General features: G+C 33.1%; 2 protein-coding genes across 3 annotated transcripts; both read right to left on the reverse strand.

Moving 5' to 3' along the window:
* Nucleotides 1–6,983: 6,983 nt before the first annotated feature.
* On the reverse strand, nt 6,984–15,087 carry LOC112789526 (serine/threonine-protein kinase Nek5). Of its 2 annotated transcripts, XM_072232390.1 has the most exons (15): nt 14,259–14,989; nt 14,059–14,125; nt 13,898–13,963; nt 13,627–13,673; nt 13,468–13,513; nt 13,287–13,367; nt 13,150–13,192; nt 13,016–13,065; nt 12,110–12,191; nt 11,970–12,019; nt 11,750–11,823; nt 11,599–11,650; nt 10,859–11,506; nt 9,038–10,748; nt 6,984–8,002 (listed from the first exon to the last, which is right to left on the reverse strand). In XM_072232390.1, exons 1-14 carry the CDS (start codon nt 14,354–14,356, stop codon nt 9,039–9,041), a joined length of 3,114 nt encoding a protein of 1,037 aa, XP_072088491.1. In that variant the 5' UTR covers nt 14,357–14,989; the 3' UTR covers nt 6,984–8,002; nt 9,038. The 2 variants fall into 2 exon arrangements, with proteins under 2 accessions (XP_072088491.1, XP_025687240.1); XM_025831455.3 differs by lacking the exon at nt 6,984–8,002 and having other exon boundaries at nt 8,784–10,748; nt 14,259–15,087.
* LOC112789527 (uncharacterized) lies at nt 7,289–7,942 on the reverse strand. Its single transcript, XM_072231153.1, has one exon. The coding sequence runs from the start codon at nt 7,940–7,942 to the stop codon at nt 7,289–7,291; it is 654 nt and encodes a 217-aa protein (XP_072087254.1).
* Nucleotides 15,088–16,496: the final 1,409 nt, after the last annotated feature.

Genomic DNA, 16,496 nt, shown 5'->3' on the forward strand with positions numbered 1-16,496 from the left:
TATTAAAAATATTCAATTAATTATCAATATTTAAAAATATTAAATAAAATATGTTGTTAGATTATTAGACTTAAAAAAATTAGATTAAAAAAATTGAATTAATAACTAAAAACAATAAATTCTAATGACCTCCTTTAACATTTCTCATTACTTAAAACAATATAAATATACGGTAATTTTAGATAAATAATAATCCAAAATTATTTTATTTAATTTTAAACATATTAAGTATCTATTAAAATTAGCAATTAAAATTAGTTACTAATATAAAATATACATTAAAAATAAATTAAATAACACATATTGATTGATTTTGGTAACTGATTTTAATATATATGCATAATATTTTTTATTTAATTTAATAATTATAATTTCATGCATATAACATCTATAATGTTAGAGATATAGTCATTTATGTACCTCATGTTATCAGCTAAAATTTTTGAAAGAGTGTTTTCATGACAAGATATTAAGATTTTTACAACTTAAAAATCTAGAGTTCGATCTTTTATGATTTTAAAAGAAAAAATTTTAGTATAAGATAAATAAAAAAATTTATGCAAAAATTTGCATAAATTAAAAAAATTTATTGTGTGAAAAAATATATTAAAAATATAATAGTTTATGTAACTAATCCTTTCTCTTTATACTTTAATTTAAAAAAAAAGTAATTTCATAAAATATAATTATTACACACATGCATGCTTATTACATCTAAAATTATATATCAAATAATTCCAGCAATAAATACAAAATACAAAATAAAAAAACGTAACAAAATTGTCTCCTATTATACACATATATATAAACTAATCAAGCTTCTTATATAATTAGACAATTCTAAGTGCCTAATAATAGATTCTATTTCTTGTTACCTTCATGCTTCCCACATGGATGGGACCATTCACCACGGTGGCCCAAACCTTAGTAGTGTCGTGATAATACACAGACACATTTAATGAACCAATAACCAAATCAGCATCGTTTGGGTTTGCTATGATAATTTTAAGGGGTTCATTCAAGGTGTAATTGAAACAATTTTCTACCGTAGGATTGGAATAGGAGGCACTGAGGACTAGAGAAAATTGTGATTGATGAGGTCTTAAGAAAATCCAAAATGTGCAAAAGAAAGAAACGGAAACTACTAAGATTAAAGCAGCAATGATGATAAACCAACGCTTTCTACGAAAAGCTTCAATGATGGATTTGTAGAAAGGATCATTATCATCAGCTTCATCATCATCAGATGGTGGTGGGTTAATAATGATGGTGCTTGTATTTGAACGATGAATTTCATATGGATCGGTATTATTGGTGTCAATTTCCATGATATGAAGGATTATTGTTATTGGTATGTGGATGAGTTAAGATTAATTGACATAATAATGAGACAAATTAAAATATAAAATAGAGGTGTGTGTTCTTTCATGCAAACAAAATAGTGGACCAAAATATAAGGAACGTAACGAATCAAAACATCTTTGGTTTAATTTGTTTGTCGTAAAATCCCATGAGAGCATAGGATTATTCATTGCATATTAATACATTATATTCCAGTCAAATATTCTATGTGCGGATTATTCTTTCAAACACACAACCAATGAGATCTTTATAGGTGGATGGGTTGTTTCATATATCATCAATTATGTTACTCTAATTTTTGCATAATTTTCAAAGCGTCTTTTTTTATTTATGTAAATAATTAACAAAAACATATTAACATTTAAGCAAATAAGAGAATTAAGAATGGGTGTTTTGTAAACTCTGCTAAATTAGTAAATAATTAGTTAATAAATTAAATTTTAATAAAAAAAATTAAAAATGTGAATATTATACTAAATTAGGATAGAGCTCTTTAAAACAAAAATTTTGATATTCATTTCAGAGAATTTAATCTAAAATTGAGTCAAACAAATCGAACCGAATAAATCAAACTCAAAAATGGGCCCAAGGCTCAATTCAGCCCATTAGCCTTTAAGGAACACGGCCTTCCATTCCTCCCTCATTTCAATTCCACGCTGCAATCATTTGGGGGAAGGGGAAGAACATTCAAACTTCCAAACCCTTAATCAAAATTCAAACCACCACAACTTCTTGTTTCGAGCTCTACAATTTTATCAAATTAATTTCATAGGTAAGCTTCAATTTTACTACAGCCTCTCTATCCCTCACTTTTTGAAATTAAAGAGAATCTTCTAAGTTTAAGAATTGTTGATTTTGGTTCTCTAAGTTCAATCTAGCTTGTGGAGTTTGTTGGACTTGACTTTCTTGGTTCGTGGGTACGGTAAGGATTATTAACCCGAATTAATTTGTTGAATTAGTGTATGAGTATTGAATTTTATATATGGGTATGTGAAATTAGGTCTGTATACATATATTGGAGTTTGCTTTTGGGCATTGAAAGGATTGGTAGAGGATTAGTGTTGATGCTTTGGTGATTTTGGACCTTGGAGCTGTGTTTGGCTTAGTGGGTTGCCTTGGACAAACGTAAAAATCGGCCAATGTATGATTTAGGTTTCGTGTATATAATATATAATGTCGTGTGAAAACTTAGGCTAGAGAACCATAGGATAAGCTGGAATGATTATGTGTATTGAATGTTTAGTGATAATGATATGAATTGAGCATGTGTGGTGTTCACTTGATTTTTGTTGGTATTGGAATGATGAATGATGATGTGATGATGTTTGAAGAACTTGTGACCATGGCAATATGCATATATAGATTGATATGTTGGTGTTTGTTGTCAACTTGTGAAGTTTAGGTTGAAGTGGGATGTTATTGAGTTGAGAAATCATAGGATTGCAAAGATTGTTGTGATATTGTTAAGGGTAAGTTATATTGATGATTATAGGTATGATGGATTGGGTTGGAATGAGCTTTAAAAAGAAAATGAGGTTTTGAAGCTTTTGTGAAATTTGGTTTTTGGCCGAACTTTGACGACTCATAATTTGGCTTCCAAACTCCCAAATGGTTTCAAACTTATTTTGTATGAAAATTGGTCCGTGAAGTTTACACCGTTCAAAGAACGGAAGAAAAATGATTTAAAACGGAAAAGTTATGTGGGTTGAAAGTTTAGGATTTAAAATGGCAAATCTGCAGATTTTAGACTTGGTAAAATTTTTGGAAAAACATACGTCCACGCGTACGCCTGACATGAGACTTTCGCGTGCGCATAACCCTCATTCGCATAAGGTAACTACTACCTCTTGCGTATGCGTGCGCGAACGAGCCTATGCGTACGCGTAATGGGCTAAAATTCGCATGCCGACGCGTACGCGTGGCCGACGCGTGCGCGTGACTTGAGGTTCATGCGTATGCAAGATCCTCATGCGCAACCATGTGCTACTGCCTGGCGCTAATGCGTACACGTAATCAGGGGATGCGTACGCGACTTGGCCTAAACGCATACCCACGTGTACGCGTGGCCCCTGTTTTCTGCAAAACTGGATTTTATGTTTTTAAATCAAATTTCTGACTTCTAAACCTCTATTCTCATCCTTTTAGTTATAAAATATAATACTAAGCCTAGTAGTTAGTTAAAGTTAGGAAATTGAGGTAATTTGGGGATGAAGAAAAGGGGTAAACATGATAAATTATAAGAGAATGATGTAAAGGTTAAAAGAAGTTAAGATGCCATGGCTACGATGAATGATTATATAATGAATATGAATGGTTATGAATATTATACGGCTTATAAATTTAATGATATCCGAGATACGAGTTTTTTTGGGTAACAAAACCATTGCTTGCTACCATGTGTTCCAGGTTGAAACTCGATACTCTGTTGACCCTACGTCGTAAGGGTGACTGGGCACGTATAAATTTCCGGGAATGGATATCCCCCATTTAGTAAGTTATATATGAATGAATGAATGTATGAATTATGAATGAAATGAAAAAAACTATGCATAGACTCATGGGAATGTGTAACGAGGGACAGTTTAAGGGTTTCGAACTTATCGGGTTGGCTGGATAATCGACAGATGAGCCTCATCAGCCATAGGACAGGTACATCATGTGCATTCTGTTTGTTTTGTCTGCTATGCATTACTTGAGATTGCCTAACTGAGTATATATTATACTAATTGTTATATTTGCTACCTACACTACCTGTTTTCTACTTGTGTTTGAAATTGTTTGGTTGTCTGTCTCTGCTAAATCATTGGTGATGGAGGAGCGGAGGAAAGGTGGACCGGTTTGGTGATAAAGTTAGGTTTAAGTAAGTTTAGAATTCCTTAGAACACCTACCCTTTTTATAGTTTTTGTTTAGAATTTAAGTTTTATAACTAAGTGTTGGCGTTCTAGGATTGCCTCTAGCATTCCCAATACCTTATATATTATGTGCGTGGTACCTTTACCATGCTGAGAACCTCTGATTCTCACCCCATACTGTATGTTGTTTTCAGATGTAGGTCGAGTGGCTCCTCGCTAAGCGTCTGGACTTCTGAAGCGGAGTAGTCTCTAAGTTTATTTGATGTACAACTTATATATATATATATATATATATATATATATATATATATATATATATATACACACACACACACACACACACTTAGCTTTCTCTCTAAGAAACTTGTTTATTTTGTCCCTCCTAGAGGGTTGAGGAGAGTTAAGTTTTTAGTTATGTATTTTGGATTTTTGGGATATGTATATATATGTAAGTATTCTCCGGCCAGCTTTAGTTTCGCAGGCTGAGTTAGGAGCTTGTTATTCTGTACTTTTGACCCTCCATTCCCGCTTTCTACTTAGTTACATCTATGATCTCTAGGTTTCTTAGCACGCAAGCAATTCCGTTTCTTGAGCATTGCGCTTTTATTTTTGCGATTTTATTTCACTTGTTTTTTTCTCTGTTTTTTTCTTGAGCATGCAAGTAATAGCCATTTCTATTTTACGATTTAAGTGTAAAACTCTGTGTAATAGGATGTTACATGTTTTCTCTTTCCTAAAAGATTATTTTACAAGGGTAGCCAGCTGAAAAATTATGTATATTTCTTTCTCATTTTTCCGTATCTTACATTTTCTTCCCTTAATGATAAATAACTTGATTGATTAGAAATGTAAGCCCAATCTGATAAATCATAAATATAAACATTGACATGCATATATATACATAGAAATTACATAGTGAATTTTATGATGAATATTATTATATAATAGATAACGTGACTATAGAAAAAAACTTATTTAACTATATCTTTTACATATTGTCAAAATTTTATAACTATAATAATAATAACAACAGGTATTCTGGCAATCACCAAATTATATAACCAAATTAGTGAATTGAGCATGATCGATTCCTTTAAGTAGTCTTTCTCTTTTCTTGGAATATAATAATAATACTAATAAAAAAAAAAAAAGACAAAACGGACATTGGTCTTGACGAACGTCCATGACACAAGAAGATAACTCTTTGATGTCTTTGTCATGATTCCTGCGACTACTGCCCCTGTCATAAAGAGTAGGAAAAGGAGAAGAAAGTCATTTCCATTTAGACGCGTAATTTAAACCTTTGTTGAGGGGTCCAGAGATCTTAGACGTCAAAGGTGAAAGGGAAGAAGCAAAATAAGTAACGGAATCACCTAAATGCAATCAACAATAATTAAATATTTAAATACTACTAAGATTTTATAAATTTGCTATTGGTTTGTTTCAAGTTTAATTTCAGAAGACCTCATCACTCCCTTTGCCTCTTTCCTGGAATGCTCCAAACTGCAACATTAGTCATGGAGGTGTGTTCTTATTTTATATAAGGCATATGTTATCAACTTAACTTTGATATATTGAATATTGTTTAAAAAAATTTACAGTCATTTAATTAATTAATTATATATAGTGACTCAATTATATCTGGTTTTTAAAATGATAGTTTATACAATAGTTGTGAAAAGTATTTATTTTGGCTAACAACTATTAAATTAATTATTAGTAAAATATATATTAAAATATAAAAATATACAATAAACATGTATCAAATAATGTATGTATATATGCATAAATAAATTATAATTAATTTAGTGATTAATTTTTATATGTAGATAATATTTTTTTAATATAATAATATATAATTAAATATATGTATAAAATTTAGTATTAAAATTAAATTTATATTATTATTAACTTATTTTGTATGTTTATGATATTATGTTAACTCTATAATTGGACTAGATTTTGTAGAATTTATTATATTCTATTTGATAATAAATGATGAGGTCCACACAATATTCTATCTAAAAGGAGTTGGAAATAAAGGTTATCAACTTATCATATAAAGATGATCATATAATTTAGGGGGTGTTTATATATGAGGATGTTCTGTCTTTTCTATAATTAAGGGAGAAGAGTAGTTCTCTATTAAATTTGGCCACATAATTGATGTTCTATCTATTCTGTAATAATTCTATCAAAGTCTTTGTAACGGTAATGTGCCTCAATTGGTTGGGTTTTCCTAATCAAGCAATGCCAAACAATTTTCTTCCACATTAAATACTCAGACCACAAAGAGAAGTATCATAAATGTTTGATAATAAAAAAGAATTAGGCAAAACTTATCTTATTTAGTTAAATAAAATAAATAAGATAAATTTTGATTTTTTTTTCTCTATAGCATTACCGAAAAAACATATGCACGTTAGAGTCATTATCCCTCTATCAACTTTTCTATATTATATACCCTATAGCTATACAATCAAAATAACCATGTTTTGATAGATTAAACAACCAAATTTTGACCTAAAAATTATTTTTTAAATAAATAAAATTATGTTTCATGCTATATCTCATTTGAACCTCATTTAATAAATTAATAGTGAAAGATCCCACATAATTAAACTATGTAAAACTTTCTACGAGAAAATTCATTTCTGACGCTACAATTTTTATATCAGCTACAAAATTAAGTACTCCAATATATGCATGACCCATAGAACTCAAAAGGTTCCATTTTCTACCAAGGGTGATGCTATATTACCAAATCATTTTGGTAACCAAGTTGGTTTAATAGATTGAGAATTGATAACTAGAAATTTTAGTTGAAAAGGAAGGAGAAGAAATGCTTAGTTAGACTATAGTTACAAAAATAACTTATTCACCTAATATTTCTTTTGATAGAAATTTAGGTACAGTTAACTTCATATGAAGTTGATAACTGAAAGTCATTAAATAATTTAACAGGTTTGACTAAATTATTATGTAACAACTTTCAACTATCAATTTCATATGAAGCTAATTACACCTGAGTTTTCACTCTTTCTTTTTCTACCATCAACTTTTGGTCTTCTTTTCAATCAATATCTTCTTCAGCCTCATGGCAATGCTTCCCTATACCCAAAAGCTTGCCACTGTCTTTTGGAGAGAAGAACCCCACATCAAGATCCCCACAGAAAACATCCAAGAACTTTTCCTTGCTTGGCAAGATTCCTGCTTCGAATCTCGCCATAACCACCATTCTAACGTCGAAGTTCACCACTCCTTTGTTCCATTCCTTAACCATATTCTCCGGCACTTCCTTGCGCACGAACCTGGGCGAGTCCCTCACGACCAAGGACACAACCACAGTCTTGTTGGCCAGCTTCTCAAGGTACACAGGCTTCGTCGCAGCCACCGAGAGCCCCACCTGACCATAGTACACCAACACATTGAAATGGTCAAGCATCACTTCGATCTTCTTGTTGGGGTTCGATATGGCTAGTTCCACTTGGTACTTCCCTCTTAGTTGAGTGGTCGAGACACTGAAGTTGGAGACAGAGAATGAGGTGACTTGAAAGTTGGGTTCTTGTATGTCCATGACAAACCAAACTATGCTGAAGATCACCATCAAAAGAACAAACACTAAAACCAGAGCCAAAATCAGTTTCCGGATGCAGCCACCATTGCCTGATGAGGTCCTACTTCTTGTGGCAGTGCTGGCACCATTAGTAGAGTGCTCGACATCCATTGGTTCTGATCTTCAAATAAGTGTGTGTATGTGCGCGCGCACTTGTACCAGAGTTTTAGGCTTAAATGGCAACAGACAAGTGTTGTTATGTGGGTGAAAGTGATGCAATGATTTATAAGTGGAAAGGGTATGATGAAAGACAATGAAGGAACCATAAAGGTATATATATGAACACAAACCGCGTAGAAATGTGCTAACAATAAATAAATAAATAAATAAAGTACCTAGTTTCTAGGCATGTTCCACTGTGCTTTCAACGAAAAAATGGAAACAAGAGGGAAATGGGAAACTATCGAGTTGCAAATGAATGTTTGACATCTGAATTTGGCTACAAAATGAGAACTATACAAACAAGGAGCCAAAAAGCAGTTAATAACTGAATATGTTCCTACAATTTTGTCTCTACCAATCATTCCAAGACCCTTTTTTATCAGCTTGAGTCAGTGAAGTGTCAGTACACGCATTTCTGTCTCTTGCTTTGCATTATATCACTCAATAAGACAATGACACCTACGAAACTCAGAGACACGCATTATATTTTGAGACACTAAATTAGTTTATTTTATATCTTTCTTAATAAAAATGACGGATAGAAACTTATAAGAGACAGTTTATTTTTTTATTTTTCTTTCAATATTCTTATTAATTTTTTATACTTATATTTTTTATCGTTATATTTTTCTTCCTGAATTGTGTGAAAGAAAATGAGAGTAAATTAAACTTTTATAATTTATTCTTTTTCATATATAGTTTACCACCAAACAAAATACAAAAATATTAATTTTTGTGTCTCTTTATCCTTTCTGTCTTGTTTTATTCTGTTCTTGAAACCAACAGAGACTTAAGTCCATAATGTGTACATTTTATCTTTAACAAATGTGCTGGAGGCACACAATGTCCATACAATTGACCGGAAGTTGATGTTATTAATTTTGTATGGTCACTATTTACAACAGCATAAAAGCATTGAAAGAATTACAATGATTGTTTTTGTACTCTTAAAAATTCAAGAGGAGCTTGAATAGATATGAACTATTAAAAGCAAATTGTAAAACATCAATTATGAGCAAACTTGTTACGTGTGAACGAAGATACCTCATGAACCGCGTCCTCCGCATTCCTCGGACATCATTCCTTTAAGACTTCTCGCTAACCAAATCGCTGTCTCCCTTGGCGAAACCTTGTCTTTCCCGAAGGGCTTCAGAACAACTTGAAGTTCCTCCAATCTATTTTGCTGCAGCAACTCCGCAGACAATTCTAGGAGCTCTTCGAGTGCCTCGGCTCTCTGCCTGAAAGATTTCACATCCAGTATTTCCTTCGCCGGAGGTTTGTCTTCGGTTGTAGGAGTATCGTGTTTACTTAACTCGGTGGAATTAGATTCTGAAACTAATGAAACCGGGTTGCTTTCGTCTTGTTCCTTAAGACCAGGATGATCAGACACACTTGATTTCATGCATGAAGCATCATATAAACTTGGAGATTTAACGGTTGGCAGAGTGCCATTGTCTCTTGTTTCGAACTGATCAGAAGTATTTGGTTTCGTGCTCGGAGGTTCAGAGGAACTAGAAGATTTCAATGTCAAAGGAGGGCTTGAATTTCTTGCTTCTACATCATCCCTCACAACATTGATGAACTTACCAACATCTAAATTTTGAACTCCTTTCTCAACAGATTCCTTAACTGGCTGCTCATTTCCAACCCGGTAACTGCTATGCCGTATTACATGGATGACATCAAAGGCCGGAGGGAGATGGCCAGCATCTGGCTTTTCCGGTGCTGAATTCTGCACAACAGTTCCTTTCTCTTGCAAGACTTTCTGGCTCGATAGCTTAGTAGATGTAATCAGCGGAGCAGTTTCAGACACTGATGATAATCGCTCCCTCATTGTGGATTTGTCGTCCCCAGAGGACTTACACATGGGTTCCGGCTGACAAACGATTTCGGACTTACCTTCAGACTTCCTTAGTGGAAGAACACCGCCATAAACCGGCTTTTCTGCAGAACTTTCAAGTGGATGTTGGATAGTTGTGGCTAATGTTATTTCCTTAGAAATATCATGATGATCTATGATTTCCTCTGCGGCTTCAACACGAGGGCCTACAGATTTATTATCAGATCCAAAGGAAACATTGATACTTGTATGTTTAACAGGAAGGCTATCTTCTGATGCAGAAGTAACCTCAGAATCTTCAATAGGGAGATCAAGACTTATCCTTGAATCCATTTTCTCATTACTATTAGTGTTCCGAAAACTCCAGGTAACCTCGCCAGTCTTGTTGCAAACGTTTTCAACCTTCTTACAATGTGCACAGGTTGTAGGTGGGCATGATTCTGCACCTACATCGTGGAGTACATTCTCGCTATCAGGAAGTGTTTCTTCTCTCATGTCAATAAAAATTGTTGCATCATCATAAATTTCACATCCTTGAATAGAGACCGAAGATGATGCGGAATTACTGCTGTCTGTTTGCATTCCTTTGGAGCTTCGGCCAAAAGCCTTCTGAGGCTCTCTAGCAGCTGGTCTAGAAAGATGTGGTACATTGCCATTGATCAACTGACGGCTAATGTCGGGCTCCTGAGCTGTTCTATTTGAACCTGACTTCCCATTATCATTTGTTGCATTCGGAACATCAAGCCCAACTGGCCTCATTCGAGCCGGAAATGAAGGTCGTCTAGTTAAGGTAGGGGGAGTCCTTTGCAATGTTCTATCAGGAAGTCCTTCTCCCTCTACTGGTTTGACATTGCCAGATGGCGAAGTCAAGTCGTGCCTAGGTTTCGCTTTTGGTGAGGATTCTGTCACTGGCAACTGCTAACAAACATAAACAAGAAACCGGGAAACCGGAAATATATTTCACTGTTAAGATAAAATCTTCAAAAAATAACTAGTACAGTAGATATCTTTAAATGCTACTGTACCTGATGCTTTGAAGGATGCAATCCTTGTATTCGTTTTACAGAGTCCGGGGATCCCTTTGGATGCGCACCAGCTGGGGACTCTACATTTGGCTTCAATCCAGGAGCTGTGAAATTGGGTTTTGGCAATTTGGACAACGTCTCTATATTAGTCTTCGGTGTTGATACACCACCAACCTTTATGCGATTGCCTCTCATCGGAGAAGTTGCTTCTCTAAGTTTTCCTTCTTTTAACGCCATCATTATACTTCTAATTGTTTTCGGCTGCTTAGATTCAATATTAGAACATGGCTCATTATAAGATGGTTTCGTCACTTCTTGCTCAGTTGCTTTAGCATTGACATTATTAGAGCCGTTTTCTTCTTCACTAGCCAGGAGATTCTCTGAGCTATCGTCATCAATTGATGCCATATCTGTTTCGGTGGCTTTGTTATGCTCAGGCACTGATGTTGCAATGTGTCTCTCATGTGACATCAAACTGTCTTTGTCACTGCTTGAACTAGTACTGCTTTGACTTTCAGCCATGTTTTTTCTAGAATAATTAACAGATGAAATCGGTTTTCCTGGAGAACATGATGTTGGAGAACTAAAAGACGGACGATATTGATCAACATAAGCTTGCAAGTAAGGGTGCTTTAACACTTCTGATGCCTGTGAAAAGTTTAGAGTGAGAATGTTTAGAATAAGCAATGATAATAAACCATTTTGATCATGCAAATTATTTATTTTCAAGAGAGCCTTACTGTTGGCCGATGCTCCGGACTTTTTCTTAGCATGCCCTTTATCAGTGTTTTCCTGTAGGAACACAAGTCAACAAAAACTAAGATTTTCGGCATAAAAGACTACAAATACGAATTGAACCAGCAAAATTAACATAAGCATATGGAAACTTACAAGGAAGGGGAATAACAAGGAGGCAACGGGCCAATAGAGGAACGGTTTATCTTGCTTATTAGTCCTGCCATATCCTGAAACACAATATACCATGTTACTAATATAATAGAGTCAACAGCAAAATAGATAACAGAACGAAAATGCATAGTTCATGGCGTATTTTTACAATTTCACATTTTATCAAAATCCTAAACATAAATTAAAAATAAAGAAATCTTACAAAAGCTTTAAAAGCCGGGCGATGAGCAGCCATCTCATATATACAGCACCCTGAACAGCATAAGAATGCATTTTAATTTTTAGCCACAGCAAAACTACCAAACCGAGAAGTATCAGATGCTTGCCTCTAAAGATACATACCTAGTGACCAGATATCAGATTTGAATCCATAAGGAATATCCGCAAGCAGTTCAGGACACATGTAATTGGGAGTCCCGACCACCTGCATAAAAAAATTCACCACAATAACTAATTACACTTCGGGGTGACTGTTCTGTAAATAAATGTAATGCTAATCATAATGATTACAGAGATGGTAATGTCATATTATCAAACATGAAGTTTCCTGCAGCATAGTCTTCCAGATGAATATTAAAAATTATAACAGAATTGATAAAACATGGAAAAATCTAGTTCAAAATTCTCACAAATAAATCTAGTACCACCCAGGTTTTTTGCCTAAAATAAATAGGCAAATACCTCCACTTATAAAAGTTTAGTGCCAATTTTAGTTCAAGTAAACACAGGCTTAATGCTTTGCATGAAACAAACATTAATACTTCTTTTTATGGTTAAAAGGAGAAGATAATTTAGCCAGATTCTGTTCAGCATCCATGGTTCTGTTCAGAGCTATTTTAGATATATGGTTAGAGAAAATTAAGTAGTAAGGTGCAAAGCTTCAAATAAATGTAAAAATGGGACAATGGTGTTAAGGAAAAACTTGATGCTTCGATTTTCATGAACGCACGAAGTAAGAGGGAATGAAAACTAGGAGAGAAAGGCCCGTGTCGTATCAGAATAGCTGTCTTCTTAGCGTAACTGTATGTCTTCGTATAAGAGCAAGAGAGGGGAATAATATAAAAACGAAAGTGTCTACACTAAATCTGTAACTTTTTATCAGTAAATGGTGTTATCATGAAGAATTCACCAATGTGATATAAGCTATATAGGACAAAGTATAGGATGGATCCTTACATCTTTTAAACTAAATAGTTCAGATTCAAGGAAGAGAAAGAAGAAGATGCAAATTCATTATTTCAGACATACCGATGAAGCCAAATCATCTGCTTTTAGCGTCTTAGCGAGCCCAAAATCCCCTATAATCAGGAAACACAGAAAAATTCAGAAGGGAGAATTAAAACTCTATCAACAATGTAGCCAAAGATGGTAGATAGACTCACCGAGGCGAACATCTTGGTCCTTGGTAAGAAAAATGTTGGAACACTGTTGGCAAAATCAACAAAACCAGACTAAATATAGATTACATGAAGAACGCAAGAGAAGTGGACCACATAATTTGTTTCGTAAAAGTGTATACCTTTAGGTCACGATGTAAAACGAAATTTGAATGAAGATATTCCACTGCCAAGAGTAACTGAGTGAACCATTTGCAGAGTTTCTGAACAATTTCAACAACTTCAACGTGAGCTATAACAAAATCTAAAACTAATTTAATATTATAGGAAAACAATACACCGCGTACACATCCATCACAATACCTCCTCAGGAAAGTAAGCACCATTTGTTTTCTTCATCAATTCGGCCCTATTAAAAAAAAATGAAAGAAAGCCAGTAAATCAAGAAATTATGCACAACAAAATTATGAACTTTTAAGTGAGTCGGCAACAAGCTCATACATATAACCATAATAAACTTACATATCTCCTCCTTCACAGTATCCAGTAACAATACAGACATAGCAACCCTACAACAAAAGAATAATGCTTTAGCTGCTTAACTGAAAAAAAGAAAAAGAGTAATCAAAATTTTCCTTGTTTAGCAATTAGGATGATATATCATTATTAAAAAAGAAAATGTTATAATAGAGCAATACTGCAAAAATTTAACCATTTGTTGAAAAAGAAAACTGGACTATGATGAAAACACATCATATATTATATAGATATAGAAAGTGATAGGGTATCTCACCTTCTCAACCCATGCCTCCTTGAATTCTACAATGTAAGGATGCTGGATTCTAGCAATAAGAGCCATCTACAAAGCCCAATGAGCAACAACAATGATCAAATCTCCAATTTCAAAAAGAACAATCCTGGTGTAAAGGGAATTACAAAAAGCACCAAACTAACCTCTTGATGTGCAGATCTTCTGCATCTTTCAGTCTGCCTAGCAAGCCTGATTTTCTTCAACACATATCTGCAATCCCAATGGAAAACCAACCATTTATCCATTAGATTTTATTTTATTTTATTTTTTCTAATCTTTTGAAGCTACCTATGAAGAAAGAAAAGCTAAACACTCAAATGCAGAAGAAAACGGGGATCATTACTTTTTCTTCTCAGATTTGTGATGAACAAGGATGGCAGCTCCAAAAGCACCTCTTCCGATCTGTTCCATGATCTCATACTGATCCATCCGAGACTCCATTGCTCTTGATCCCTCAAACCCCCCAAATTTCAAAAGAGAAAACCCCAAAAACACCAACAAAAATCAAATCTTTCGGATATTGCTATGCTAGATACCAAATTCACACCATTCCCCACTTCTCAAAATCCTCACTTTTAGCATCAAAATGGAACCATTTCAAATAAAAAACAAATCTTTCTTGAAACCATATAGTAGTTCTTCCCTCTACATTGCTTCCAAGTTCCACCTATTCCCTCATTCAGCGAACTGACCCACACCCTCACCACTAGTATGTAGTAACCATCATCGCAATGATAACAATAATAGTGGCAGTAATTGCATGCTCATGATTAATTTATTGGAACGGAGGAAATTGAAACTTGAAAGTTTCAACCTTTGTTGCGAAGTTGGAGATACAATAGAAGCCACAGAAAGGGGTCTATTGACAATGAAGCACTCTCTTTCTCTCTCTAAGTGTGTGACTCAGACACAGATGAAGAGAAAGATGAATGCTTATGGGTATGCTTAGGTATTAGCCGACAATCACAGCTGGTTTAACCATCTTACTAGCTTTCTTTTTTTTTTTCCTGCAAAATTTCCTTTTTTTGTTGGGTATCTAAACAAAATAAAAAAACAAAACAAACTAACTAAACTGAATGAAAGTAAATAATTTGCTCAAAGTTTTTATTAGGAGAATTCTAAATGACATGACTCTCGTTAACCAAAGTTCCATCAAACGTTAATTAATTTGCAGTTTTGTTTGCTTCATGACTAATTCATTTAAAATGGACGATCAAGATCTGGCCAAGAACTCTTTAATTTCAGCAATTAGATTAAAAATATTAAACATATCATCATAAGTATTATAATGTAAAAGATGCAGTCAGTTCTACAGATAATATATTTGATATCATACTTTTAAATTAGAATATGTTTTTTCTAAACAACAAATAATTCACATCTAAAAATAGACAAAAAAAATGCTATTCGAATAATTCATTACTCAACAGTCATTAGAATCTCTAATTATATATTTAAAATCAGTCACTTACAAATCAGAAACCAAACTAACATTAGAATTAATTTTAAAAAAGTTATCTGACGAAGATTTCCAAAACATCCAGTGATTTAAACATCAAAATAGAGAAAACTTTTCAGCATGCAATCCTATAGAATTAATCATGATTTTAGTATTCGCTATCATTTTGTAATCAGACCAAAGAAACTGAACATTTTTAATGTCATTGCTCCTATTTTTCTATATTTACTAGAGTCCTACCTCAAAAATTACGTCGTTGTTAGGACATAATCTTACGCAGTCAAAATACAAGAGATCTTCTACTAACTGAATCAACTAAAAAATGATCAAACATCTGCCAAATTGAAATAGATTTTTTGCAGTCTCACAAACAATGCTCTATAATTTCTAGAACTTCGTTACATCTCTAATAAATATCCAAATTAGACAGTTACCGCTTATAACAAAGAATTTTAGTGAAAAGAATATTGTGTAATTCAAGCCAAATAATAAACTTTATCTTCTCCAAAATATTAAGATTCCATAACCACTGCCCATTAGTACAAATATTCCAATTGAATTTTCTCTTTGCGAATTATCTATAACTTTCTCTAGCATTATACATTTTAGCTGCAAAAATTACTAACAATTTGCTTGATATCTGCAAAAAGTAGAGTAGTTAGTTTAGGCCAATTTCAAGACCCTTCTCTCCATAAAGCTACTTGAATTTCCTTATTATTTGTTTATGGTGTATGATTATTTGTTTTTGACAAAAAAAATATATAAATTTTCTTTTTTAGCATGACAACAAATTATTTTTTTATTAATTAAAAATATAAAAATATCTTTATTTTTTAAAGGGTGAGATAATTAAATTTTTTTTAAATGTATTACTTTTATATATTTTAAATAAAAAAATAAAATATCTCATATTTTAAAAATTGAAGAACGTTATTTTTTTAATTAATTAAAAATTTATTTATCTTTAAATTAGAAAGCCAGAGATCTTATTATTTTTTTTCTTTGTTTTTTGGTCTATTTCATAAAGAAACACTTCAAAAAATAAAGTGATAATCAATGATTAAGTAATGTTATACACAGTGGCGGAACCAGAAATTTTATAAGAGGGGGCCAATTAAATAT

Source organism: Arachis hypogaea, chromosome 3 (genome assembly GCF_003086295.3).
Source record: "Arachis hypogaea cultivar Tifrunner chromosome 3, arahy.Tifrunner.gnm2.J5K5, whole genome shotgun sequence".
In the NCBI taxonomy this organism is placed as follows: domain Eukaryota; kingdom Viridiplantae; phylum Streptophyta; class Magnoliopsida; order Fabales; family Fabaceae; genus Arachis; species Arachis hypogaea.